The following is a 25,888-nucleotide window of genomic DNA, read 5'->3' as shown; positions in this document are numbered from 1 at the left end:
TTGAATATCTCGATCCATTCCTCTCTTAATCTTCTTTTCCAAGAACAGTCCCAATTTCTGCAATCTATCACCATGACTGAAATTCTCATAAATTTTTTATGCTCCCTCTCTAGAGCCTTCACATCCTTCCTCAGTGTTATGGACACAATACCCCCAATGAGGCCAACCAGTATTTTAGAAAGGTTTATTATAATATTCTTGACTTTGTTCTCTCTGCCCCTATTTATAAAGTCCAGGATCCTATGTGCCTTATTAACCACTTTTTCAATCTGCCCTGGCAATCATTTGTGCGCTTTCACCAGTTCCCTCTGCTTCCCTCTTTCAAATTGCATTCTATATTTTATACTTCCTCTCTCATTCTTTGGCAAGATTGTATACTATCATACTTCACCGCATTAAATTTCAGCTGCCACATATCTATCCATTCTTCCAGCCCATGCCCTCTTGAAATCTCTCATCATCCCCCTCACAGTTCACAATACTCCTAAATTTGATGCCATCTGTAAATGTTTAAATTGTGCCCTTAGCATCCCAGTCTGGTTCATCCTGGTGAACCTCATATATCTTCCATATACAACCGTTCACCTATACAGTTTTCTGTCCCTCACACAACCTTATATCTGTGCTGTCACTGTCCCTTTTATTCCATGTTTCTAGTCCATGGAACAGTTCCCAAGGATTCCCAAACAGAACCCCACAATATAAAATAATAGAGAAAATGGGGAACCCCAGGTCAAGTAGCCTGTCAGTAGTAGGCAAAATATTAGAATTTATTCTTAGAAAGGTGGTATCAGGGCACTTGAAAAAACATAATATGACAAGCAGAGTAAACACACATTTCTGAAAGGGAAATAGTGTTTAACACACCTGTTTGGTAAAGATAGAAAGTTTTAAATTTGTTTTTTAAGGATGTAACAAGTATGAAAGATAAAGGGGAAGCAGTAAATGTGGTATATTTACATTTTCAAAATGTATTTGATAAGTTTGCACACAAGAGCAAAACTAGAACCTCGTGAAATCAAGGTTAATACCAAGGATTCAGCATTGGTTAATGTAGATGAAACAGAAAGGAAGAATAAAAGGGACTTTGCTGTGTTTGTAGTCTGTACCTAGCCAGGTACAAAAAGGGTCAGCAGTACTTGGGCCTCAGCTATATACAATCTATATTAGTGACTTAAGAGTGGTGACCTAAAGCAAACAAAATTCTTCAGGTATAGACATTGAGAAAATATCTCCCCTGGCTGGGAAACTAGAACACATGGTCACAGTCTCAGAACAAGCAGTCAGCAATTTAAGACTGAAGAGAAATGTCTTCACTCAAATATTTGTGAATCTTTAGAATTGTCTATCCCAGGGAGTTGTGAATGCTGAGTTATTGAGTATATTTAAGATATGTTTTTGGGTACTAAGGGATATGGAAACAGGATCGGAAGGTGGAGTTGAGGTTGATGATCAGCCATGATCTTACTGAGTGGTGGAACATGTTCGAGACGCTAAATGTTCTCCTCCTGTTTCTACGATCCTTCGTTTGGTCACTGTTATAATGTCTGAAACATAGCAGCCAATTTATACTCAACGAATTGACACAAATGTCAATGCGATAAATGACCAGATACCTAATGGTTGTGGGATTTTTTAAATATTCACCCTAGAGGACAAAAATAGTTTCTGTTTAAATGTCTCACCTGCAAACAGAGCAGCACAATGGAGTGAAATATCAGCCTGGATGGTGTGCCCAATGATCTGCAGCAGGATTTGAACCGTACCGAGTTAGGGGTGAATGTTACTGTGTGTCAATGTCAGCTGTGGGAAGCACTCTCATTTCTGAGTCAGACATCTGTGGGTTCAAGTTCCACAAAATAAAGGATGACAGTCCAGACATTAGCAAATGTGTGTTGCATTATCGGAGGTGCTGTTTCTCTGATGTGACACTTTCTGCTCTCATGTACAGAAAAATCCCATTCCAAATTAGAGTAAATAGGTTACCCCTGTTGTCCTGGAAAATATTTAACCTTCCAGAAACATAATTAAAAACAGATTATCTGCTCATTAATACATTGCTGTTTGTGGGAGCTTACACTACAAAAGTACTGTATTGACTGGAAAGCACTGAATTCCTGAGGTGAAAGGTGCTATTTAAATACAAGTCACTCCAGATTAGGTCACAACTGGCATTCTCCCACTCAACTGGTTTCTGAAGTCCCTCTCCTTCAGGGAGATATCGGTACAGTGACTGTCGTATCTCAGTCCCTCTCCTTCAGGGAAATATAGGTACAGTGACTGTCGTATCTCAGTCCCTCTACCTCAGATATCTGACTGGTGCCTTTCAGTCCCTCTCCCTCAGACTGGGCTTCCTCAGTCCCTCAGACTGGGCTTCCTCAGTCCCTCAGACTGGGCTTCCTCAGTCCCTCAGACTGGGCTTCCTCAGTCCCTCAGACTGGGCTTCCTCAGTCCCTAACTCTCTAGGTGTATTTACCATATCGAGCTGCACTAAAGGTCGAATCTGTATAAAGAGGAATCTCGAGGGGAGGAAGGAAATATTTTAACTAATAAAAATGAATTCCTATCACAAAGTTTAAAGTGACTAGAGAATATCTAAACAGATAAAGAAACTGAACACTGTAAAATGACATTGAATGATTTAAACAGGAAACCATCAGTTAGTGTAGCTCTCTGTAAAAAGAGACAGAGAGAAGCTAGTGTAAAGAGATTATACTCAACTTAACAATTATAAAACCGTCATTTATGAGAAGCAATTTTTATGATTAAAAACATCCAAAGTACTTTAAATTTGGCATAAGTGTGAATTGATTAAATATTTCAATGCACCTGATACATGCCCGCGAGTCCCAGCTAGGCTCAGGCCCACTGGTACTGGTTACAGGCCCCTGGGTCCTGGCTACAGGCTCATTTCCACTGGTACTGGCTACAGGCCCGCTGGTCCCGGCTACAGGACTCTGGGATACAGAACCTCAGACAGGCACAGAAGATCCCAGAGTGCTCTCTCCAGAGTCTAGACCATCTGATAAAAGGTCATCGAGCTGCAATATTAACTCTGTTTCTCTCTCCAGGTGTTGCCTGGCCATTTGAGTATTTCCGGCATTTTCTTATTTGAGATTTCCAGCATCTGCAGTGTTTTGTATGAGGATTTTGATGGGCCATCAATCTCCTGTATTATTGCAGTGTTCCTCTCACCTCACAGCCTTTTTGTTCCTCTGCTGATAGTTCCTTAGAACCATAGAATCCCACAGTGCAGGAGGTCATCATTTGGCCCATCGAGTCTGTACCAACCCTCCAACAGAGCATCTTATTCAGTAACACCCTCCCCTCTGCCCTATCCATGTAACCCCACTTATTTACCCCACTAATCTCCTGAGCCTACAAAGTTTGGGATACTAAGGGGCAATTTACCATGGCCAATCCAACTGACCTGCACATCTTTGGACTGTGGCAGGAAACCAGAGTAACCGGAGGAAACCCACGCAGACATGGGGAGAACGTGCAAACTCCGGACAGACAGTGACCCAAGACCAGAATTGAACCCAGGTCCCTGGAGCTGTGAGGCAGCAGTGCTAACCACTGTTGTGGTAACACTCTCGTGCTCACAGCTTTTCCTATGAAGTGATCTAGGACCTAGGAATGCAAAACTCTGCTTTGTAAAGAAGTGCTGGGAACTCCAGCCTGGGATTAGCTTTCCTCAGTGTGGGGAACAGTTCAGCTAAGATCGGTGTGGGAAAGCGCAAACACAAGAGTTGTGTCCCACACACTTTATTTACTGAAGTTAATCAAAGTGTGGCTGTATTAATATAGACCAGGCATACTACTTATTCAAATTTAGAGTCAGTTTGTTTCAGACACCCTTTTATAGCTGGGAGTTGCTAATTTGTGTAAGAATTTAATGGAGAATTCGTTTACAGAAACACCATCTCAGCCTCCCATTACATGTGAAACATCTGAAACAGTCACATGCCTGTTGTGTGCTATGAATATTCCAATTAGCAAGTACAGATGCATACCGCCCCCATGACTCAGAGCAGCAGCTTACACAGCAGCGTGCTGTGTGGAGCTGTAAACCTTGTGGCTAACAGATCACAAACAAATGTATTCTACCTTGATGTAGCCATGGGTACATGAACCTAGATGCCAGGCTCTGAAACTAAAAAGAGTATGAAGGTGTCCACAGGTTAATGGTGGGTAGCTGTGGTGTGTTTGGCCAAGTTACACTCATCTGACACCAGCACAAAACAGGGAAAAGACAAAGGATTACTTTGTTGAACCAATACTGACATCTACAGGGTTCAGCTGTATACGCGCAGAACTGACAAAATATACTGATTGAATGATCGCTGGGGTCGTCTGTGCTTCAGTGACACATTCCTGCGTTAACCCTGCTGAGTACAGAGCAAAGACTCCATCTGCTGGCACTTTGCTCAGGAATCTGATGTCTCAGATCAGAGTGAGGTTGATGGCTCAAGGTCATTGTAAAAGAATTATTTCAGCAGTCAGCAACTGTTTGTAAAAACCATCAGTTATATAAAAAATATGGCTACACATTCAACCAAGGTGAATGTAATTTCAGAGATTTGATCTTCTGAGAGACAATTAATGCAAACACTCAGGTATCCAGTTCGATAAATCTCATTGAAAAGTCAGTGATTCCAGTATAACAGATAACACTCTAGGCACTGTTGGCCAATTGTAATTCACCCAATCCATCCTGCAGGAAGTGCTTGCTGGTTGTGGATCATTGGCAATCTGCGAGGTGGTATTTATTGAGCTGAACCAGGGCGTTGGAGAGCAGAAGGGAGACAAAAGAGAACAAATACATCTTTGGTGGTCCTGCAGAGAGAATGCTGCTTGCAGCTGGTTTGAAATTAGCCCCCGAGTCGTTGTCCCTCGCCCCAGTTGAAACCCCCAGGTCGGTCCTCTGGCAGTGGGTTGTAATTGGGATCTTCTTCAGGAATGTCGAAAACAGCTTTCCTGTCAGAGAGGAACAGAACCCATTCCTGGGATAAGTAACAGGAACAACAGCAACGCCCAGAGCCAACAGTAACACTCACACAGCCGCAGGGGAACATAGAAACTAGGAGGAGTAGGCCATTCGGCCCTTTGAGCCTGCTCCACCATTCATTTTGATCATGGCTGATCATCGAATTCAATATCCTGATCCCCCATTCCTCCCATATCCCTTTAGCCCCAAGAGTTATATCTAATTTATTCTTGCAATTGGAAAACATTTTGCCCGCAACTACTTTTTGTGGCAGTGAATTCCACACATTCGTCACCCTCTGGGTGAAGAATTACCTCCTCGCCTCAGTTCTAAAAGGTTTACCCCTTATCCTCAAACTATGTCCACTAGTTCTGGACTCCCCCACAATTGAGAACATTCTTTCTGAATCTACCCTGTGTAACCCTGTTAGAATTTTAGATGTGTCTATGAGATCCCCTCTCACACTTCTAAACTCCAGTGAGTACAATCCTAACTGACTTAGTCTCTCCTGCCATCCCAGGTATCAGCCTGGTAAACCTTTGCTATACTTCCTCTACAGCAAAACTTCACACAATACTCCAGGTGTGGCCTCACCAATGCTGTACACAATTGCAGCAAATATCCCTATCCCTATACTCAAATCCTCTTGCTATGAAGACCAACATATCATTTGCCTTCTTTACTGCCTGCTGTACCTGCGCGCTTACTTTCAGCGACTGATGCATGAGGACTTCCAAGGTCTCATCGAGTATCCACCTCTCTCAATTTACGCCCAGACAAGTAATAATGTCTTCCTATTATTGCTACCAAAGTGGATAACCTCACATTTATCCACATTATACTGCATCTGCCATGCACATGCCCACACACTCAACCTGTCCAAATCACACTGAAGCATCTCTACATCCTCCTCACTGCTCACCCTTACACCCAACTTTGTATCATTTGGAGATAATACATTCAGTTTCCTCTTCCAAATCATTAATAAATAATGTGAACAGTTGGAGTCCTAGCACAGATTCCTGTAGTACCCCACTAACTGCCAATCAGAAAAAGACCCATTTATGCCAACTCTTTGCTTCCTATCTGCTAACCAGCTTTCTATCCGTCTCAAGACATTACCTGCAATCCCATGTGCCTTAACTTTACACAGTAATCTGTTATGTGAGACCTTGTTGAAGCCTTCTGAAAGTCTAAATAAACCACATCCACTGATTCTCCTTGGTCAACTCTACTAATTACATCTTCAAAAAATTCCAATAGATCTGTCAAGCATGATTTTGTAAATCCATACTTTGTCTGATTATACCATTGCCATCCAAATTAAATCCTTGATAATAGACTCTAGCAACTTCCCCAGCACCAACATTAGGCTCACTGGTCTATCGTTCCCTGTTTTCTCTCTACCACCCTTTTTGAATGGTGGGCTTACATTAGCTACCCTCCAATCTGTAGGAACTAGTCCAGAGTCCAAAGAACTTTGGAAAATAACTACAAATGGATCTACTATTTCCAGAACCACTTCTTTACATACTCTGGGATGAAGATTATCAGGACCTGGAGATTTATCCACCTTCAATCCCAAAACCATTTCTCTACTAATGCTGATTTCCTTCAGCTCCTCACTAAAGCATGTTTCTCTCTTAGTGAAGACTGGCACGGGACGGCATGGTAGCACAGTGGTTAGCACTGCTGCTTCACAGCTCCAGGGACCTGGGTTCGATTCCCGGCTTGGGTCACTGTCTGTGTGGAGTTCGCACATTCTCCCCGTGTCTGCATGGGTTTTCTCCGGGTGATCCGGTTTCCTCCCACAGTCCAAAGATGTGCGGTTTAGGTTGATTGGCCATGCTAAAATTGCCCCTTAGTGTCCTGAGATGCGTAGGTTAGAGGGATTAGCGGGTAAATGTGTAGGGATTTGGGGGTAGGGCCTGGGTGGGATTGTGGTCGGTGCAGACTCGATGGACGAAATGGCCCCTTTCTGCACTGTAGGGTTTCTATGATTTCTATCACTGAAGAAAAGTACAAATTTAATTATTAAGCCATTCCTTTATTTATGAATTCTCCCGTTTCATAGGGCGCTTGAGAGTTACAAGTTAGGGCGCTTGAGAGTTACAAGTTAGCCAGGAAGGACCTAAAGAAAGAGTTAAGAGCCAGGAGGGGAAATGAGAAGTCTTTGGCGGGTAGGATCAAGGAAAACCCTAAAGCTTTCTATAGGTATGTCAGGAGTAAAAGAATGACTCGGGTAAGATTAGGGCCAGTCAATGACAGGAGTGGGAAGTTGTGCATGGAGTCTGAAGAGATAGGAGAGGCACTAAATTAATATTTTTCGTCGGTATTCACACTGGAGAGGGACAGTGTTGTCGAGGGGAGTACTGAGATGCAGGCTGTTGGACTGGATGGGATTGATGTTCATAAGGAGGAGGTGTTAGCAATTCTGGAAAGGGTAAAAATAGATAAGTCCCCTGGGCCGGATGGGATTTATCCTAGGATTCTCTGGGAGGCTAGAGAGGAGATTGCAGAGCCTTTGGCTTTGATCTTTGTGACGTCATTGTCTACAGGAACAGTGCCAGAAGACTGGAGGATAGCAAATGTTGTCCCCTTGTTCAAGAAGGGGAGTAGGGACAACCCTGGTAATTATAGACCGGTGAGCCTTACTTCTGTTGTGGGCAAAGTATTGGAAAGGATTATAAGAGATAGGATTTATAATAACCTAGAAAGGAATAATTTGATTAGGGATAGTCAGCACGGTTTTGTGAAGGGTAGGTCGTGCCTCACAAACCTTATTGAGTTCTTTGAGAAGGTGACCAAAGAGGTGGATGAGGGCAAAGCGGTTGATGTGGTGTATATGGATTTCAGCAAAGCGTTTGATAAGGTTCCCCATGGTAAGCTTTTGCAGAAAATACGGACACATGGGATTGAGGGTGATTTAGTGATTTGGATCAGGAATTGGCTAGCTGTAAGAAAACAAAGGGTGATGGTTGATGGGAAATATTCATCCTGGAGTTCAGTTACTAGTGGTGTACCGCAAGGATCTGTTTTGGGGCCACTGCCGTTTGTCATTTTTATTAATGACTTGGATGAGGGCGTGGAAGGATGGATTAGTAAATTTGCGGATGACACTAAAGTCGGTGGAGTTGTAGACAGTGCGGAGGGAAGTGGCAGGTTACAGAGGGACATAGATAGGCTGCAGAGCTGGGCTGGGAGGTGGCAAATGGAGTTTAATGCAGAAAAGTGTGAGGTGATTCACTTTGGAAGGAGTAACAGGAATACAGAGTACTGGGCTAATGGTAAGATACTTGGTCATGTGGATGAACAGAGGGATCTGGGTGTCCATGTGCATAGATCCCTGAAAGTTGGCACCCAGGTTGATAGGGTTGTTAAGAAGGCGTACGGTGTGTTAGCTTTTATTGGTAGAGGGATTGCGTTTCGGAGCCAGGAGGTCATGCTGCAACTGTACAAAACTCTGGTGCGGCCGCATTTGGAGTATTGCGTACAGTTCTGGTCGCCGCATTATAGGAAAGATGTGGAAGTGTTGGAAAGGGTGCAGAGGAGATTTACCAGGATGTTGCCTGGTGTGGTGGGAAAATCGTATGAGGAAAGGCTGAGGGGCTTGAGGTTGTTTTCGTTAGAGAGAAGAAGGTGACTTAATAGAGGCATACAAGATGATCAGAGGATTAGATAGGGTGGATAGTGAGAGCCTTTTTCCTCGGATGGTGTTGGCTAGCACGAGGGGACATAGCTTTAAATTGAGGGGTGAGAGATATAGGACAGATGTTAGAGGTAGGTTCTTTACTCAGAGAGTAGTAAGGGCGTGGAACGCCTTGCCTGCAGCAGTGGTGGACTCGTCAACGTTGAGAGCGTTCAAGTGGTTATTGGATAAACATATGGATGATATTGGAATAGTGTAGATTAGAGGGGCTTTAGATTGGTACCACTGGTCGGCGCAACATCGAGGGCCGAAGGGCCTGTACTGCGCTGTAATGTTCTATGTTTCTGACTGTAAGGAGCCTACATTCGTTTTTGTCAATCTTTTTCTCTTTACATATCTATAGAAACTTTTACAGTCAGTTATGTTCCCCGCTAGCTTACTTTCATACTCTATTTTTCCCTTCTTAATCAATCGCTTGGCCCTCCATTGCTGAATTTTAAACTGCTCCCAATCCTCAGGCCTATTGCTTTTTCTTGCCAATTTGTATGCTTCTTCCTCGAATCTGATACTATCTCTAATTTCCCTTGGAAGCTATGGTGCAGCCACAATTCCCTTAGCACTCTTGTGGCAAACAGGAACAAACAACTTCTGGAGTTTATCTATCTGTTCTTTAAATGCCTGCCATTGCCTGCCCACTGTCTTTCCTTTCAGTAACGTTTCCCAATCCACCATGGCCAATTCATGCCTCATACCATCACTGAAACCTTTATTGAGATTCAGGACCCTCGTCTCAGAATCAACTACATCACTATCCACCTTGACAAAGAATTCTACCATATTTTGGTCACTCGTCCACAAGGGTTCTCTCACAACTAGATTGCCAACTAATCTTTTCTCATTGCTGAACACTCAGTCCAAGATGGCCTGTTGGTTCCTCAATGTATTGCTCCAGAAAACCATCCTGTATGCACTCCAGAAATTTCTCCTCTATTGTACCGTGACTAATTTGACTCTCCCAATCTATATGCAGATTAAAGTTGCCAATAATCACAGATGTTCCTTTAACAGATGTATCTCTGATTTACTGTCCATTGCTTTTCCCAACATCACCACTATAGTTTGGTGGTCTGTATACAACCCCCACCAATGGTTTTTGTCTCTTGCTGTTTCTTAACTTGACCCATACAGATTCCACATTGTCTATGCTAATATCTTTCCTAATATCGTATCAATATCAGGGGTGGGAACAGTCAGACCAGGAGTAACATCACACAGTCAACAGAACAGTGTGCAGTTAAAAGAAAGGACTCAGCCAGCTTTACTTGTGGAATAAATCCAGCAGAAACAAAGCTGGATTCAGGATACATTCCACAGGTGAATAAAGGCAGCAATGCTTTGTTCCAAACTGGCAGCAGGTGGAGAGCTATCCAGGGATGGGGCAGTGGGAGATTTCATTGTGGTTAAGATTCAACACTGTCCCTGCTAACAGCTATCCAGCTGCAGCTGGCACAGTGCCTCCATTCTCTGGGAAATTAGCAGGCTAGCTCTCTCTGGCAGCTCTTAGTTATCAAGGGAATCTAGTGTTCTTGGCTAATGATGCCTCTGTGGTCAAGAAGCTGTGGAATGTGTTGGCAGTTCTTGTTTGTATCAAAAACAAGTAGATTGCTGAAGCAATAGCTCAGGTAAGTTTGGTTAATTGGAGGGAGATATGTAGTAAATCCCAGCTCTATATCGTATCAATATCAGGGGTGGGAACAGATATAAAAGGGAGTCACTTTAGAACAGAGATGAGGAGAAATTTCTTCAGCCAGAGAGTGGTGGGTCTGTGGAATTCATTGCCACAGAGGGCTGTGGAGGCCGAGACGTTGAGCGTCTTCAAGACAGAAATTGATAAATTCTTGATTTCTCGAGGAATTAAGGGCTATGGGGAGAGAGCGGGTAAATGGAGTTGAAATCAACCATGATTGAATGGTGGAGTGGACTCGATGGGCCGAATGGCCTTACTTCCGCTCCTATGTCTTATGGTCTTATGGTCTATCTCTATATCCATGTGTTGCACGATGTGTGTTGCAAAGACTGTGAATCAGCTGAGAGGTAAAGAAGGGCTCCTGCCTCTAAACAAGCAGCAAGAAATGCCTGCAAAAAGATCACAAGAACCTCTCTGGAAACCTCACCTCCTCCCATAACAGACATCAACTCCTCCTCACCCGAGCCCTTGGAGCCCTGTTTACCCCTCTACCTGAGTCAATATGAAGGGATGGGATAGGGAGCAGAGCTGGAGAAGGATGGAGTGATTGATTGTGAGGAGGACAATGAGGAAGAGCATGCTGCAGTCACATACAGTTTTATCATTAATTTGATCCGAATAGTCTTGGGTCCAGAATTTAAACTGGAGTATGTGTGAAGAGTAGGGATTAGGGCAGTAGCGGTGTATCTGAGAGGGAGATTGGAGACAGGCTGTTATTTCTACAGGCAACAGAGAGTTAATGTTTTGAAGTATAATTCTGTAACCCAACAAAATGATGGAGGGAGTAGAGTGTTCTTATGCTGGTTCACACAGCGAGATACCGGTGGAGACACATAGCAAATCAAATGAATCACTATCACTCATCAAATCATGAAGATCTTCCATTTTCAAGACTATAGAAAAGCAGATTCCATTAAACTATTCATTGACATTTGATCCTTAGTTCATGTAGTGCTCTATACACACAGATGCACTCTGTAAGATCACTCAGGTACTGCTGTATACACACAGATGCATTCTCTAGAATCATTCAGATACTGCCCTATACACACAGATGTATTCTCTAGAATCACTAAGGTACTGCTGTATACACACAGGTACACTCTGTAAGATCACTCAGATACTGCTCTATACACACAGATGTATTCTCTAGAATCACTAAGGTACTGCTGTATACACACAGGTACACTCTGTAAGATCACTCAGATACTGCTCTATACACACAGATGTATTCTCTAGAATCACTCAGGTACTGCTGTATACACACAGATGCACTCTGTAAGATCACTCTGTTACTAGTTCCAAAGATAGAACAATTGCTTCAATAAAAACTGACTTACAAAATATTTGGAGTCCTGAGCAGGCGAACTCCACCAGGTTGGTTTGGAAATACATCTTCCAAAAAGTAGTAGGTATGGCCGACAGCGATTCCTAAAATCAAACAACAGCCAGGTAAAGCACAAAAGAGCACAGCACCACCTTAAATTACTATCCCATGTTTCTCAGGAAGGAACATTGTCACTAGGTCTTGACTCCTACAGATCAACTTGACATGTGTTTTCACACCTCCATGAACCATAAAACACTGGAGGCCATGCAGCCCATCAGGCCAGTCCAATCAGGCCCACTCCCCTGTTTCTTAACCAGATATCTGCCACCTGTTCAGGTAGAGCATTCCAGCTGAAACAACTTGTGCAACAAATGTTTCCGCAGTTTCCTCCTCAAGGTTTAGTCAGTTATCTGAACTCTGATGGAAATGGTTTCTCTATCTGTTCAGAATCCCTCCTGTGCCATCAGCTGCACATTTTACACATTCAGCGTGGTGACAAGGAGGATTTTTTGGGCACTGGGCCTTGTGGCCAAGGTTTGGCAACGATATGGTGCGAGGGTCAAGTAGGTCATCTGGCCCTTTAAGTGTGTTAAGCCATTCATTAGACCACAGCTAATCTCCAGCCTTACTTCATATCCCTGAACACCATTAGTTAACAAAAATCTATCAATCTCAGATTTAAACTTAGGAATTGAACTAGCAATTATTGCTGTGAGCAGAAGACAATTCCAAACTTTGACCAGTATTTTTGCACTAAGTGCTTCCGAATTTAAAACCAAATGAGCTGGATCTAATATTTCAACTTATCTTGAGATCCCTCATCTAAACTCTCCAATCACAGGAAATAGCTTCTCCAAATCCAGCCTATGTAATGCAATTATTGCTTTGGAAATTTAATCAAATCACCTTAACCTTTTAAATTCCAGGGAATGCTGCCCTAGTTTGTGAGATCTCTCATTGTAATTTGCTCAGGTATCATTCCAGTAAACCTACACTGCCCTCCTTTCCCTGTCTGGTGCCCAGAACTGCTCACATGTATTGTTCAATAAGGGTTTTGTACAGTTAAAGCATTCAATTCCTTTGTATTCTATTCCTCTCAGTATAAATGACAGCATTCCATTAGCTGTTTTGATTATTTTCAGTGCTGCTTAGTTTATTTATCAATGTCACAAGTAGGCTCACATTAACACTGCAATGAAGTTACTGTGAAAATCCCCTAGTCGCCACACCCTAGTGTCTGTTTGGGTACACCGAAGGAGAATTTAGCATGACCAATACACCGAACCAGCAAGTCTTTCGTACTGTGGGAGGAAACTGGAGCACCTGGAGGAAACCCACACAGAAGACACGGGGGAACGCAAGGACTCCGCTCAGATAGTCACCCAAGCCGGGATTTGAACCCGGGTCCCTGTCGCTGTGAGGCAGCAGTGCTAATCACTGTGCTACTGTGTCGCTCATATGATATTTTAATGATCAGTGTGCCTGAATTCCTAAATCTCCTTGGATCATAACTGTTTCTAGCTTTTCCCAATTTACAGAGTACACTGTACTGTCCTTTTCCCATCCAAAGTACGTGCGTACATTAAAACCCATCTGCCAGTTTTGCCCATTCACAATCTATCAAAATCTCACTGCAATTTTACACTATCTTTGTGTCATGTGCAAATTTGGGTATGTGGCTTTCAATCTCATCATCTAAGTCATAAATGAATAGCCCTAGCACAGATACTGTGGGATATGGGTCACATCCTAACTGGAGTATCCTAATTATTATCCTTACTTTCTGTTCTCTGCCACTCAGTCAATGTCCTAAAGAGATCAATAATTTGTCTTTGATTCCATAAGCTTCAAAGTTAACCAGTAGTTTCTTATGATCAAATGTCGTCTGGAAGATTTTATAAACAACATTCATGGACACTTCACTGTCCATTACTTTAAGAACTGCTTCAAAAATACAATCAGATTCATCAGGCAAGTCCTACCCTTTACAAATCCACACTTATTCTCTCTGATCAGCTAAAGATTTTCAAGCTATTCACTTACTCTATCTTCATTATAGACTCAATAAATTCTCCGTAAGCATTGTTAAGTTAACTGGTCTATAATTTCCTGGTTCCCCTTTCTCACCTTTCTTAAATAGCAGAATGACATGTGTAGCTTTCCAATCTAAATGAACAGTTTCCCCATTGGGACAACTTTGGAAGATTATGGCTAGGGCACCACCCCCTCATTACAATCCCTGAGGAAAGCATCTGGGGATTTGTCACTCACTCATGTCATTATTTTCTTTGTTTCTATTATTTTGCTTATGTTAATTTAGTGAGTGTCTATCCTTGATACAATTTGAGTTTTCATGGGATGCCCTAATTGCTGACTTCTTCCTCCAATTGCAAATCCTGAGATCACAGGGGGGGATCATGGAATCTCTGCACTCTCTCCTTTCCTTCCTTATGTACGATATGCTTTGGCTGTATAGTGCACAAGAAACAATACTTCACAATATACAAATACATGTCACAATAATAAATCACATCAAATCAAGAACCATAGAGGTCCCGGGACCAGTGAACATCAGGACTAGAGACTATGGACAGAGAGGCATTTGCAAGGGACTAGTGTGTGTGAGTCACAGTCATAGCGGTTTACAGCATGGAAACAGGCCCTTCGGCCCAACTTGTCCATGCCGCCCATTTTTTTTTTTAAACCCCTAAGCTAATCCCAATTGCCCTCATTTGGCCCATATCCCTCTATACTCATTGTACCCATGTAACTATCTAAATGCTTTTAAAAAGACAAAATTGTACCTGCCTCTACTACCACCTTTGGCAGCTTGTTCCAGACACTCACCACTCTCTGTGAGAAAAAATTGCCCCTCGTATCTCTCCCCTCTCACCTTAGACCTATGCCCTCTAGTTTTAGACTCCCCTACCTTTGGGAAAAGATATTGACTATCTAGCTGATCTGTGCCCCTCATTATTTTATAGACCGCTATAAGATCACCCCTCAGCCTCCTACGCTCCAGAGAAAAAATCCAGCCTCTCCTTATAACTCAATCCATCAAGTCCCGGTAGCATCCTCGTAAATCTTTTCTGCACTCTTGCTAGTTTAATAATATCCTTTCTATAATAGGGTGACCAGAATTGCACACAGTATTCCAAGTGTGGCCTTACCAATGTCTTGTACAACTTTAACAAGACATTCCAACTCCTGTATTCAATGTTCTGACCGATGAAACCAAGCATGCTGAATGCCTTCTTCACCACTCTGTCCACCTGTGACTCCACTTTCAAGGAGCTATGAACATGTACCTCTCAATCTCTTTGTTCTGTAACTCTCCCCTACGCCCTACTATTAACTGAGTAAGTCCTGCCCTAGTTCAATCTACCAAAATGCATCACCTCGCAAATTAAACTCCATCTGCCATTCGTCAGTCCACTGGCCCAATTGATCAAGATCCCGTTGCAATTGGAGATAAATTGCGTGTGCATGCATGCGGGGGGGTGTGTGTGTGCGCATGTATGTGTGTGTGCGCATGTGTGTGCGTGCACATGTATGTGTTTGTGTGTATACGTGTGCGTGCATGCACATGTTTGTGTGTGTGTGTATGTGCGTGCGCATATGTATGCATGTGTGGGGATCAGCTTCTTCCTGTCAAACATCTTGCCTTGAAGTGTTCAGTATCTTAAACTTTCTTACACACAAATATGAATCTCCAAGAAAATAAAGGAACACAAATTACCTCAATGACCAAATTTTCAATAAAATTTACATTTGTCGAATCACAGTTCAGAGGATATTTTTAAAATTGATTTTGAGAAATATTTTGAGTGTTTTATTTTGCTTTCTAAATTCAAAGAATCCACAAATGCTACAAAGAACTGTGGCAGCACGGTAGCAGAGTCACAGTGCCAGGGACCCGGGTTCGATTCCGGCCTCGGGTCACTGTCTGTATGGAGTTTGCACGTTCTCCCCGTGTCTGCGTGGGTTTCCTCCGGGTGCTCCGGTTTCCTCCCACAGTCCAAAGATGTGCAGGTTAGGTCAATTCGCCATGCTAAATTGACCATTAGTGTTGGGGGATTAGCAGGGTAAATAGGCGAGGTTACGGGATGGAGCCTGGGTGGGATTGTTGTCGCTGCAGACTTGATGGGCCAAATTCCTTCTGCACTGTAGGGATTCTGTAATTCTGATTCTGTGAACTGCAGAAGAATGAACTGCATTCACATCGCATCTTTCACATCCTCGGGATGTGCCAAACGCTTCACAGCTGATACATTACTTTCTGAAATGTGGTCACTATCGTAGTGTAGGAAAATGCAGCTGAATAAACAGTAACTGAAATCAGATGAGTCAAACCAATGGGGAAACGCTCCTGCTCTTCTTCCAATACCTTTAACAGGCAGGACAGTCATTTCACATTTCATTTGAAAAATAGCTGCTCTGACACCACAGCACTCCCTCAGCACCGCACCAAAGTGCCAATCTGGATTACTAATTCAATGTTTGGAGTGAGGCTTGAACTTGTGACTTTGGGATTCAGAAGTGAGTGTGCTCCAATTGGGCTGAGCTAACACTCAGGGGTTAAGGGATCAGCTCTCAACAGAAACAACGCCTACAAACAGCAACCTCAACTTCATAGCTTCATAGGAGCATTATAAACAGTGAGGTACATAACATTATAATCAATACAAATGACCAAAAACTTGGTCAAAGGAGCCTGCCTTTAAGAGTTAGAAAGGCAGCGAGGTTTATGAAAAGAATTTCAGTGCCAAGGGCCTAAATAGCTGAAGTCATGGCCATCAATTCTGCAGCAATTAAAATGGGGTCAGAGTTAGCAGAGTACAGATATCCTTGAGAGTTGTGAGGCTGGAGATGACAGAGATAGGGAGGGGCAAGGTATGGAAGAATTTGAAATCAAGGGTGAAAATTTTAAAATTAAAACATTGCTGAGAATCAACATTGGTAAATGAGCACTGGGGTGATAGGACATTGACAGCAGAGTTTGGCAGAACTCACAGGAGCTGTTCACGTAAATCTGAAGTTTGCTTGAAATAAAGCTTTGAGCATTCATTTTGTTTTTAAAATATTTTTGAAAAAGCGGAGTGTCTCGAAACCCTTAGACTAAGGAGGTAATGTCTCGGAAACCCTTAGGCTAACAGAGACCCTTCGGCTAAGGACTGAGTGTCTCGGAAACCCTTAGGCTAAGGAGTGTCGTTAAACCTGTCCAAAAGGTTTGACAGAAGGAAGGAATGGGTCCTACAGTTTTGGCAATTAGGCGAGAGATCAAAGAGCATGACCCTGAGGGATTGTCAGTATAGGACAATGGTACAGAAGAGCAGGATTGGGATTCCTGACTCTGGAAACAGTATTGAGACAATTTGACAGGACAGGAGTGGCTTGTACAGGACCCCCACTGAGATACATTTCCTAGCTGTGAAAATACTGATTATGTGACAGAAAGGAAAATGAACTGAAAAAACAGAAGGGTGAGCAAAATAGGATGCAGAAATTCTTGGGATTTTCAATCCTGTAGTGATATTTCTCAGAGTTCCTATTCAGCTAATGGATAACTCCCAGAAATATGGGATTTTCTGACAATACTAAAGACAGCAGATAATGACAAGTGAGTTCATAGGCTACCCAAAAATAGATTGGATAACCATCAAAATCTAGTTTTAAATGTTACTGTGACTTTAAAACGATGGGGAGCATGAGATCAGGCTGCGATTCAGAAGCAATACTGCTGGGAGGTAAAAGAGACAGGTGGCAGCATTAGACAGGTTCCATTCCAACATGAAAACAGTAGCAAATGCTGATCGGGTCTGCTTCAGGCAAAGAAAGGAAGGAACTATTGGGAGTAAATGGCAGGTAGCTGAACAGTGGAAGGGAGTTGGAGGGAAGAGATTTGTACTCAAATCAGAGAAAAGTAAAGGTGCAATATGGGAGACTGGGGATTGAATAAAGTTAGTAGAAGGAGAGAAACTCATTCAATTCTTTGTGGAACTGCTTTCTGCATCAGAATGTATTTTAGTCCAACAAGGGATAGATTGTGTTTGACCTAGTTCTAGGAAAGGAAGTGGGACAAGGAGAGTATGTAAAGAATGGAGAATAAGTGAGACAAGGAAACAGTGACCAGAATGTATTTAGGTACAAAGTAAAATCGAAAATGAGATCAGCTAGAGAGAAATGTAGTTAAGTAGAAAAAAAAAATGATTCCAATGAAATGAGGAGGAAACCAGGCCAAATAAAGTGGAAACAAACGTTATTTAAGGAACGCGATTCACGCTCAGGCTAGACAGGCCAGGAAGTAACGTGGGAGCCTTGCATGTAAAGCTGATCCACCTTCAAAGGATGGGGAACTCATGTTCTTCCTCATTTAGTCAACTCCACATAAGAATCAAAGAATAATTAATGTACAATACAAACTGCGGCTTAGAACCTTCTGTGCTGCAGCATGATGAGCTGACAGAACATTTGAGAAGGAAATATAAAAGATAAGGAAACTATTGTGTGTGCAGAGATTATGCTATTGAAAAGCCAAGTGACCAATCTAAAGAATGACTTCAAACTGCTGAGACAGATTGGAGAGCTTCCATTTTAAGTCATAAAAGAATCTAGCATTGATATTTCCAGATATCCAGAACTGTGACCACCTCAATTTCACCGGAGTTTGTGTGTTAAGGAGATACACATTGGGCAGCAGACATCACGTTGAAAAGTGAGTGAGACTCAGACTTGGTAGGCCATTAAAGGAGTGTTTGATGCCAAGTTTATCCAGGGTTGGCATTCGCTGCTTTTGATTATTTTGTTGCAGCTGCCGACTAACTGGGGAAGAGGGTGATGCAGCAAGGTTGACATGGAATCAAAAGAGAAAATGCTGGAAAACCTCAGCAGGTCTGGCAGCATCTGTAAGGAGACAGGAGCTGATGTTTTGAGTCCAGATGAACCTTTGTCAAAAATTGGCTTTAAAGGGTCATCTGGACTTGAAAGATAGGCTCTTTTCTCTCCTTACAGATGCTGCCAGACCTGCTGAGATTTTGCAGCATTTTCTCTTTTGGTTTCAGATTCCAGCATCCACAGTAATTTGCTTTTATCCAAGATTTACGCTTAGCTTGCCTAATTCTAGTTGATTAGCAGTTCCCACCTGAGCAAATGCTGGAAGTAGAGCCCTTTCCCAGTTTGCCTGTTTCCTTCTGGTTCTGTGGGTATAATGGTGGAAGGATCATGGAAGTCAGATATATTTTTCAAAAATAGTACCTTACAAACAAGACAAGGCCATTCAGCCCATCGTGTCCAACTGAGCCGGCTATTTGACCTGGTCTTATTCACCCAAGCTCCCACATCTTTCTCACGAATACAGCTCCATTTCCCTTTATTGTGGATTCTGCTCTTACCTATATTTCTGGTCAGGCATTCCACATCTTAACAAACCACAAAAATATTTTTGCCCATTTACTGATTATCATATATTTATATTATCTTGTCACCTACACATACAGTATCTGGATGGAGAATAGCATCGAGTGTAAACGTAGAACAAATCTCTGCAGTTTCCTCCCTAGATGATCAGATGATACAACACGCATGTTCGGACACTCTGAAATTCAGTGAAAACCACTCACACATTGTTCAATGTTGCTTTACCTGACATTGTTTCCTTACCGAGTAAATCCACTATGATTGAATTACCAAGCAATAATGAGAAGCCCATTAGTACCCACGGCAGGAATGGAGCCTGAAAATTAAGCAGCCCAAAAAAGTTCATCCTGACATAAGGATTCCTCCTGCTCCATATGTAGACAAGCATTATGGTAAAGGCCTGACCCAGGAACACCAGATTGACAAACAAGCCAAAGACCTGGCACAAAGTTAAGGAGAACAATGGTTAATATTTTCAACAGGATTATCGGAATTCTGTCCTTCTGTAGAATAATGAGAGATTGGACAGGCGAAAGTGGGGAGATGCAAAAGCAGACAGAACAGGGACAAGGGTAAGCAGCGCGAGTGGGAGGGTGCGGGTGCAGACAGACTGAGGGTGTGTGGTGAGGACAGTTATGGGGAGAAAAGAGGGAGGGAGAAGAGCACTCCCTGGTTACCCATTTATTCAAGGTACTACTGTGTACATAAAGCGAAGGTTCAATAATTTACCGTGCTTCCTTTAACTCTTCATTATGACCTTTCCTTGTGCTAGACCAAATTATTCATTGAATCAACTTGACCTGAAAAAGGAGCACTCGAAAGGAAATCTTTTAAGCATTAAAATAAATAAAATTTAAAATGTAAAATATATATATAGATACATATATCTATATGTATCTATGTATCCATCAGTCAATGCTACAGCCATGAGGTTAGGTAAGATTAAAGAGATGCATTGAGAACCAGTTTCAGGCACTGCCAATCTGTCTTGTACTATTCTATTTTATAGCTCAGATCTACTAAGATGTTATCAGAGCTACACAGACAATAATAAACCTCCTGGTACATCATCTGGGATAATAATGGATTTAAAATCAACCCAAAACCATGAATTTCCCAATAGTTCAGTTGCAAAGGCCAGTGTACAGTTGATTCGTACAAAGGGTCCCTAGTGTGATTCAGAGTCTGGGTTGATTTTCTTGGGGAAATAGTAGTGTGGTGGTAATGGCAAGGGACTAGTAATCCAGGGGTCAAGGCTAATGGTCTGGGGACATGGGTTCAAATCCCAAACAGCAGCTGGTGGAACTTAAACTCCAGTAATAATCTGGAACTGAAAACTAGTCTCAGTAATGATGACCATGAAACCATTGTCAATTGTTGCAAAAACCTATCTGATTCACTATGTCCTTTAAGGAAGGGAATCTGCCGTTCTTACCCAGTCTGGTCTACATGTGACTCCAGAGCCACAGCAATGTGGTTGACTTGTGACTGTTCTTTGAAATGGCTGAGCGAGCCACTCAGATCAAGGGCAGTTAGGGATGGGCAACAAACACTGGCCATGTCAGCGACGCCCACATCCCACGAGAGAATTTTTAAAAAACAGGAGCTAGTGGGAAGGCATTATTAGGCTGTGGGGAGTAGTGTTGGCGAGGTTGAATCTAGTGATTGATGCTGAAAAAAACTGATTAGCCTAAGCCAGGAGTCACCCATGTTAGAATAGCTTGACTAGACCCATTGAAATGAGGTATCAGAGGGACATCAAGAGCTTGAGAAAGGGGAATGTAAGTGACAGAAAGCTTGCTTGTCTTGTGCAAATCTATAAATCATACACCATCTAGAATGCCTGCATTTTCAAACCTTATTATCTCTCAAATCTCACATTAAAATATCCCATTAATTTACTAATACCCTCAGGTAGTTTGATGATATCGAATTATAAAAATATAAAGGCCAAAGGATACGGTCATTAAAAATCCACCAAAGAGAAACATAAAAACAAAATCTGCAGTTCGACCCCTAAATGACCCTTCTTCAAGCATCCGACAATATCGATATCTGCAGTTAATGGTTAAGGAAAGGCAAGGTTTATCAACATAAAAAGAAGGCAAGTAGAAAATGTTTCTGGAGAGAGTAAACACTGCCCTGAAATTGGATTTCTTTGTCTGTCACTCATGTAATTTGTAAATAAACACTTTTCCATCATTAGCAAAATCAAACAGTTCAATTCTGATTCCAAAAAAACAGTTTCCTGAAATGTGTGACTTCACCAGATATCAAAGGATACAGGAATATCATATTAAACAAAAAGTTAAATCCCACTGTGCCAAAAAACAGGAAATTTGTAATTAATCTCCAAACCTAGAAGAAATAAAAACGTGGGTTAATATTAGTCCGCGAATCCAGCTGACGTGTAAAGGAAATTTTTTTTGTCACTCCTCCCTTCAGTCAGTAGCTGAGTCACAGCATCAACACGTCTTGTGTCTATCAAAGACAAAGGAATTTCAATAGCATGGTTTGGTAATGCCAGCCTGTGCCCTGGTAACACAAACCTACACTCTGGTAACAAGACCCTGGCAACACCAGCCTGCATCCTGGTAACACCAACCTAATACCTAATGGTAACACCAACCGAATCTAAAGGTAATGCCAATCTACACCCTGGTAACATCACCCTGGTAATGCCAGCAGCACCCTGGTAACAGCCTGGCAATGCTAGTTTGCACCCTGGCAACCTCCGCCTGCACAGTGGTGCACCCTGGCAATCGCCTGTGTGAACCATACTTGTGACTAATTATGTATCACAGCATTGAGGGGGATCAGGGAGCAGGCAACGAGATTTAGCATTGGAAAAACAGTGGTAGGCTGGGAAATAAGCAAATAACTTCTTAAAGGTGCTACAGCAGTCAATAAAAGTCAACTTACAGGAATAATTTTAGATTCCTACTGTTCAGTTGATAATTCACTAAGCTACCAGAGTTTGTGTAATTTTCTGATATTGCCAGAACAAGGGAATGCAAATGCTACCGAAACCAGTAACTGTCAGTCCAATAGATCTATGCAGAGGTGAAGATAACCCTTACACTATCGCACACATTGGCACATAACGGGAATAACTGTCACTGCACTAGAAACATTCATAATGGTCAGTATATATCGTCCATGTATAATAAAGCATCAAGGGAAAACCACACTTACCTGATAGTGTTTAAATACTAACTCTGGATTGAAATATAGCTGGAATGGTGTGATTATTTCTAATTGCTGAAAGAAATAAACAAATATTTATTAATTTCATTAAGACACAAAGGATGATGCATTTAGAAAGCACCTTTCCTATTCTCAAATCACCCTAAAGCAATTTACAGCAATCCAGTACTTTGTAAAGTGCTGTCACTGTTGTAATCTAGGGAAATATAGCAGCAAGCACCCAAAAACAGTGATGAGACACAACATACTGGCTGGCAGCATCCAATATTCATTAGGGTCACATCAATCACACAACAGGACTAATGGCTGCACAGCAGGACCACCACAAGGTGCAGAGGTATAGGGGATTCCATTCCATATCCATAATAGACAAGTGCATTATGTACTGTGGGTAAAGGACTGAGAGGACACAGATTACTTTGAGGGCGAATAACAGAAGTCCATTTGGGAACCCAAAACAAGGAAGAGAAAGAGTTGAGTCTGCTGGAACTTCAGGAGGAAATCATAGAGCATCATGGGGAAATGGTGGAGTGCTAATGTCACTAGCAAATCCAGAGGCCCAGACTTCCACTGGACGAACAATCCAGAGGCCCAGGCTCCCACTGGACAAATAATCCAGAGGCCCAGGCTCCCACTGGACAAATAATCCAGAGGTTCAGCCTTATTCAAGGTGGACAGCTTGTGCCTCAACAAAGCTGGGACCAATGGCCTTGAGGAAAGGTTTTGACGAATGTAGTTGGGGGTGGGCACCAGAGGAGAGAACAAATCAGGTGAAGGAGAGCTTTACAAAACCATTTTCAGGATGATGGGCTTGAGTTACGTTGAAAGATTGGAGAAGTTGGGACTGCTCATCCTGGAGAAGGCTAAGAGGCGATTTGATCAAAGGTCATGAGGGGTATGAACAGAGAATAGAGAGACACTATTCCCATTGGTGGAAGGATTGAGAACCAAGTGATGCCAATTGAAGGTGATTGGCAGGCGCAATGGCGACACGAGAAAGAAGCTTATTACAAGCAGTTTGGACCTCGAATGCACTACCCAAAAGGTGGAGGCCAATCAAATCATGGTTTTCAAAAAGGAAATTGGGTAAGCATTAAGCAGCTTAAAATAAAATTGAGGGTGACAGGGAAAGGGCAGGGGGATAGAATGAACTGTCAAGCTGAATGGCCTCCTGTACTGCAACCATTTCATGAGCAGGTCTAATGGGTTACTGCAATGTGAAATACTTCATCAGAGGTTGCTGCATAATTTGAGAAGGGAGAATATAAAAATATATAAAGAGGGATCAGAATGACTGGTTCTTAGTGAGCTTGTCTGCTTTCAATTCAAATAATCTATGAACTCAAATGTAACATTTAAATGTTTTTTTTTACTAAATGTAAAAGCATTGCTGTAACTTTGTAAACCCAGCTCCAAATCTCCACTTAATAACATTGATAGACAATTTTGATCTGGGTCCACCTGTCTCCCACTCACCACCCAGTTCACTTTCCCACATTTAGTTCTATCTGATCTGTCCATTGCCCTGTCTGTACAATGGTTCTGTCGTATCCTGTCCCTGTGTGTGCAGTCATTCTATCTGATCTCTCCGTTCCCCTGTGTGATTCATTTATTTGTGAAAGTGGCATTGCGATAGAAGATCAACAATGATCTAGTTAAATGGTGGAGCAGGTTTGAGGATAGCTCACTCCTATGTTCTTGGGATGTGGACATTGTTTAAAAGACTAACACTTATAGCCTGTTGCCAAATGCTTGTGAGCAGGTGATGGTAAGCCACCTAAAACAGTGTCTCGTTCGGCCATTTCAGAGTCAACCACATTGCTGTGGGTCTGGAGTCACATGTAGGCAGATTTCCTTCCCCAAAGGACAATGATGAGCCAGATGGGTTTTTGCAACACTTTCCTGGTCGTTTTTTAAAATAAATCTCTTCTTGTATCCTTTTTTAAACTAATTGAATTTAAATTCTCCTAGTTGCCATGGAGAGGAATTTGAAGTTGTATCACTGAGTATTAATTCAGCCTCTGAATTCCTAGTCCAATAACATGTTCACCATGTTAACACGACCTAGCAATCCATCTCATGCATCCATTCCCTCTCTCCACAGTTGCTGTATCTCAGATGTATGAAAACTGTTCGTCTAAACAGCCAGTCAGTCAGTTCAATTTACACATAAAACAGAGAAGGTAGAATCAGCATTGAGGCCATCCAGCCCACCAAGTCTGGGTCAACTCTCCTAAAGAACAATCCAGTTAGACCCAGTCCATCAGTTTCCCGTAACTGTAATTTTCTTCCATCATATATTTACCAATTTCCTTTTGAAGGCTCAATCCTGCATCCATCGCCCCCAGGTGCTTAATTCCAAACACTAACCACTTGTTGCCTTAAAACGTTTATCCTCACATCGCCTCTGTTCCTCCTATCAAACACCTTAAATCCATACCATCTGATCAGCTGGTCAGCCATTGGAAAGTTTCACTTTATTTACGATCTCAAAATCCCATTGTGATTTTAAACAGCTCATTCAAATCTCCTCAGAGACAAGATAACCCCAGCTTGTCAATGTCATTTTAATCCCTCATGCGCGAAAGTATTCCAGTGAATCTCTTCTCAAAGGTCTGAATCTCCGAAAATATGGTGCTCAGTTTTGGTGACAGTACTAGACTGTTTGCACTCTAGGCCACATATATAAAGCATATAAATATAAAGCATTACCTAACACTTTAAAAAGTTTATTTATTAGTGTCACAAGTAGGCTTACATTAACACGACAATGAAGTTACTGTGAAAATCCCCTGGTCGCCACAATCTGGTGCCTGTTTGGGTACACTAAGGAAGAATTTAGCATGACCAATGCACCTAACCAGTTTGTCTTTCAGACGTCGGGAGAAAACCGGAGCATCCTTAAGAAACCTACGCAGACATGGGGAGAACTTGCAGACTCCGCACAGACAGTGAACTAAACTGGGAATCAAACCCGGGTCCCTGGCACTGTGAGGCAGCAGTGCTAATCACTGTGTCACCCATGGGAAACGTGAGTTTAAATCACCCTCTGATCTGCAAAACAACTGCCGGCCACTTTAGTATCCATACTGTTACTGCCACACTACGGGGATCAATTTGCAAACATGCCACAGGTTTCCCGGGGGGGGGGGGGGGGAGTCACCTCTCCCATTGCTGCCTGCACCAGATACTCAACAGTCCCATGTGGGGACAGATCCGGGAATAACATTCCCAGTCTCACACTGAGAGCACCCCCGGAACAGCCCGTGTCCAGTTTTCTCTCTCCGACCCGGACACTCGTACCACGGCGGCGGTGGTGAGGACACATGCGGTGGTGTAGGCCCGGGTCACCAGAGGGATCTGCAAGTATTCCTGCTGCAAGCTCTGATACGCCATCTTCTCAGTGGCCTTCGCAATACTTCCGGCCTCAGAAGATGACGTCACACAACGTGAAGATAATGTGTCACTTCCGGTTCACTAACTCCGCCCCGGAGACAGTGCGCAAGCGTGCGCGCGCCAGCATTTCAACGGCGGTAAAGTGAGGTGAGA

The 25,888-nt window shown here is 42.6% G+C and overlaps 1 protein-coding gene across 5 annotated transcripts; it reads right to left on the bottom strand.

Annotated features, from left to right (window-relative positions):
• Positions 1-888: 888 nt before the first annotated feature.
• Positions 889-25,762, bottom strand: derl2 (derlin 2). Of its 5 annotated transcripts, none has more exons than XR_013497302.1 (8): positions 25,643-25,762; positions 22,328-22,393; positions 21,417-21,490; positions 21,094-21,187; positions 19,376-19,571; positions 11,727-11,817; positions 2,304-4,980; positions 889-2,255 (listed from the first exon to the last, which is right to left on the bottom strand). XR_013497302.1 is itself a non-coding variant. In XM_078208302.1 (8 exons), exons 1-8 carry the CDS (start codon positions 25,665-25,667, stop codon positions 4,957-4,959), a joined length of 765 nt encoding a protein of 254 aa, XP_078064428.1. In that variant the 5' UTR covers positions 25,668-25,738; the 3' UTR covers positions 2,724-4,956. The 5 variants fall into 5 exon arrangements, 4 of the variants coding, with proteins under 4 accessions (XP_078064429.1, XP_078064427.1, XP_078064428.1 ...); XM_078208302.1 differs by lacking the exon at positions 889-2,255 and adding an exon at positions 18,858-18,912 and having other exon boundaries at positions 2,724-4,980; positions 25,503-25,738; XM_078208304.1 differs by lacking the exon at positions 889-2,255 and adding an exon at positions 18,858-18,912 and having other exon boundaries at positions 2,726-4,980.
• Between the last annotated feature and the right edge of the window lie 126 nt (positions 25,763-25,888).

Source organism: Mustelus asterias, unplaced genomic scaffold (genome assembly GCF_964213995.1).
Source record: "Mustelus asterias unplaced genomic scaffold, sMusAst1.hap1.1 HAP1_SCAFFOLD_3472, whole genome shotgun sequence".
NCBI classification, from domain to species: domain Eukaryota; kingdom Metazoa; phylum Chordata; class Chondrichthyes; order Carcharhiniformes; family Triakidae; genus Mustelus; species Mustelus asterias.
This window is presented reverse-complemented; position numbering and strand designations above follow the sequence as displayed.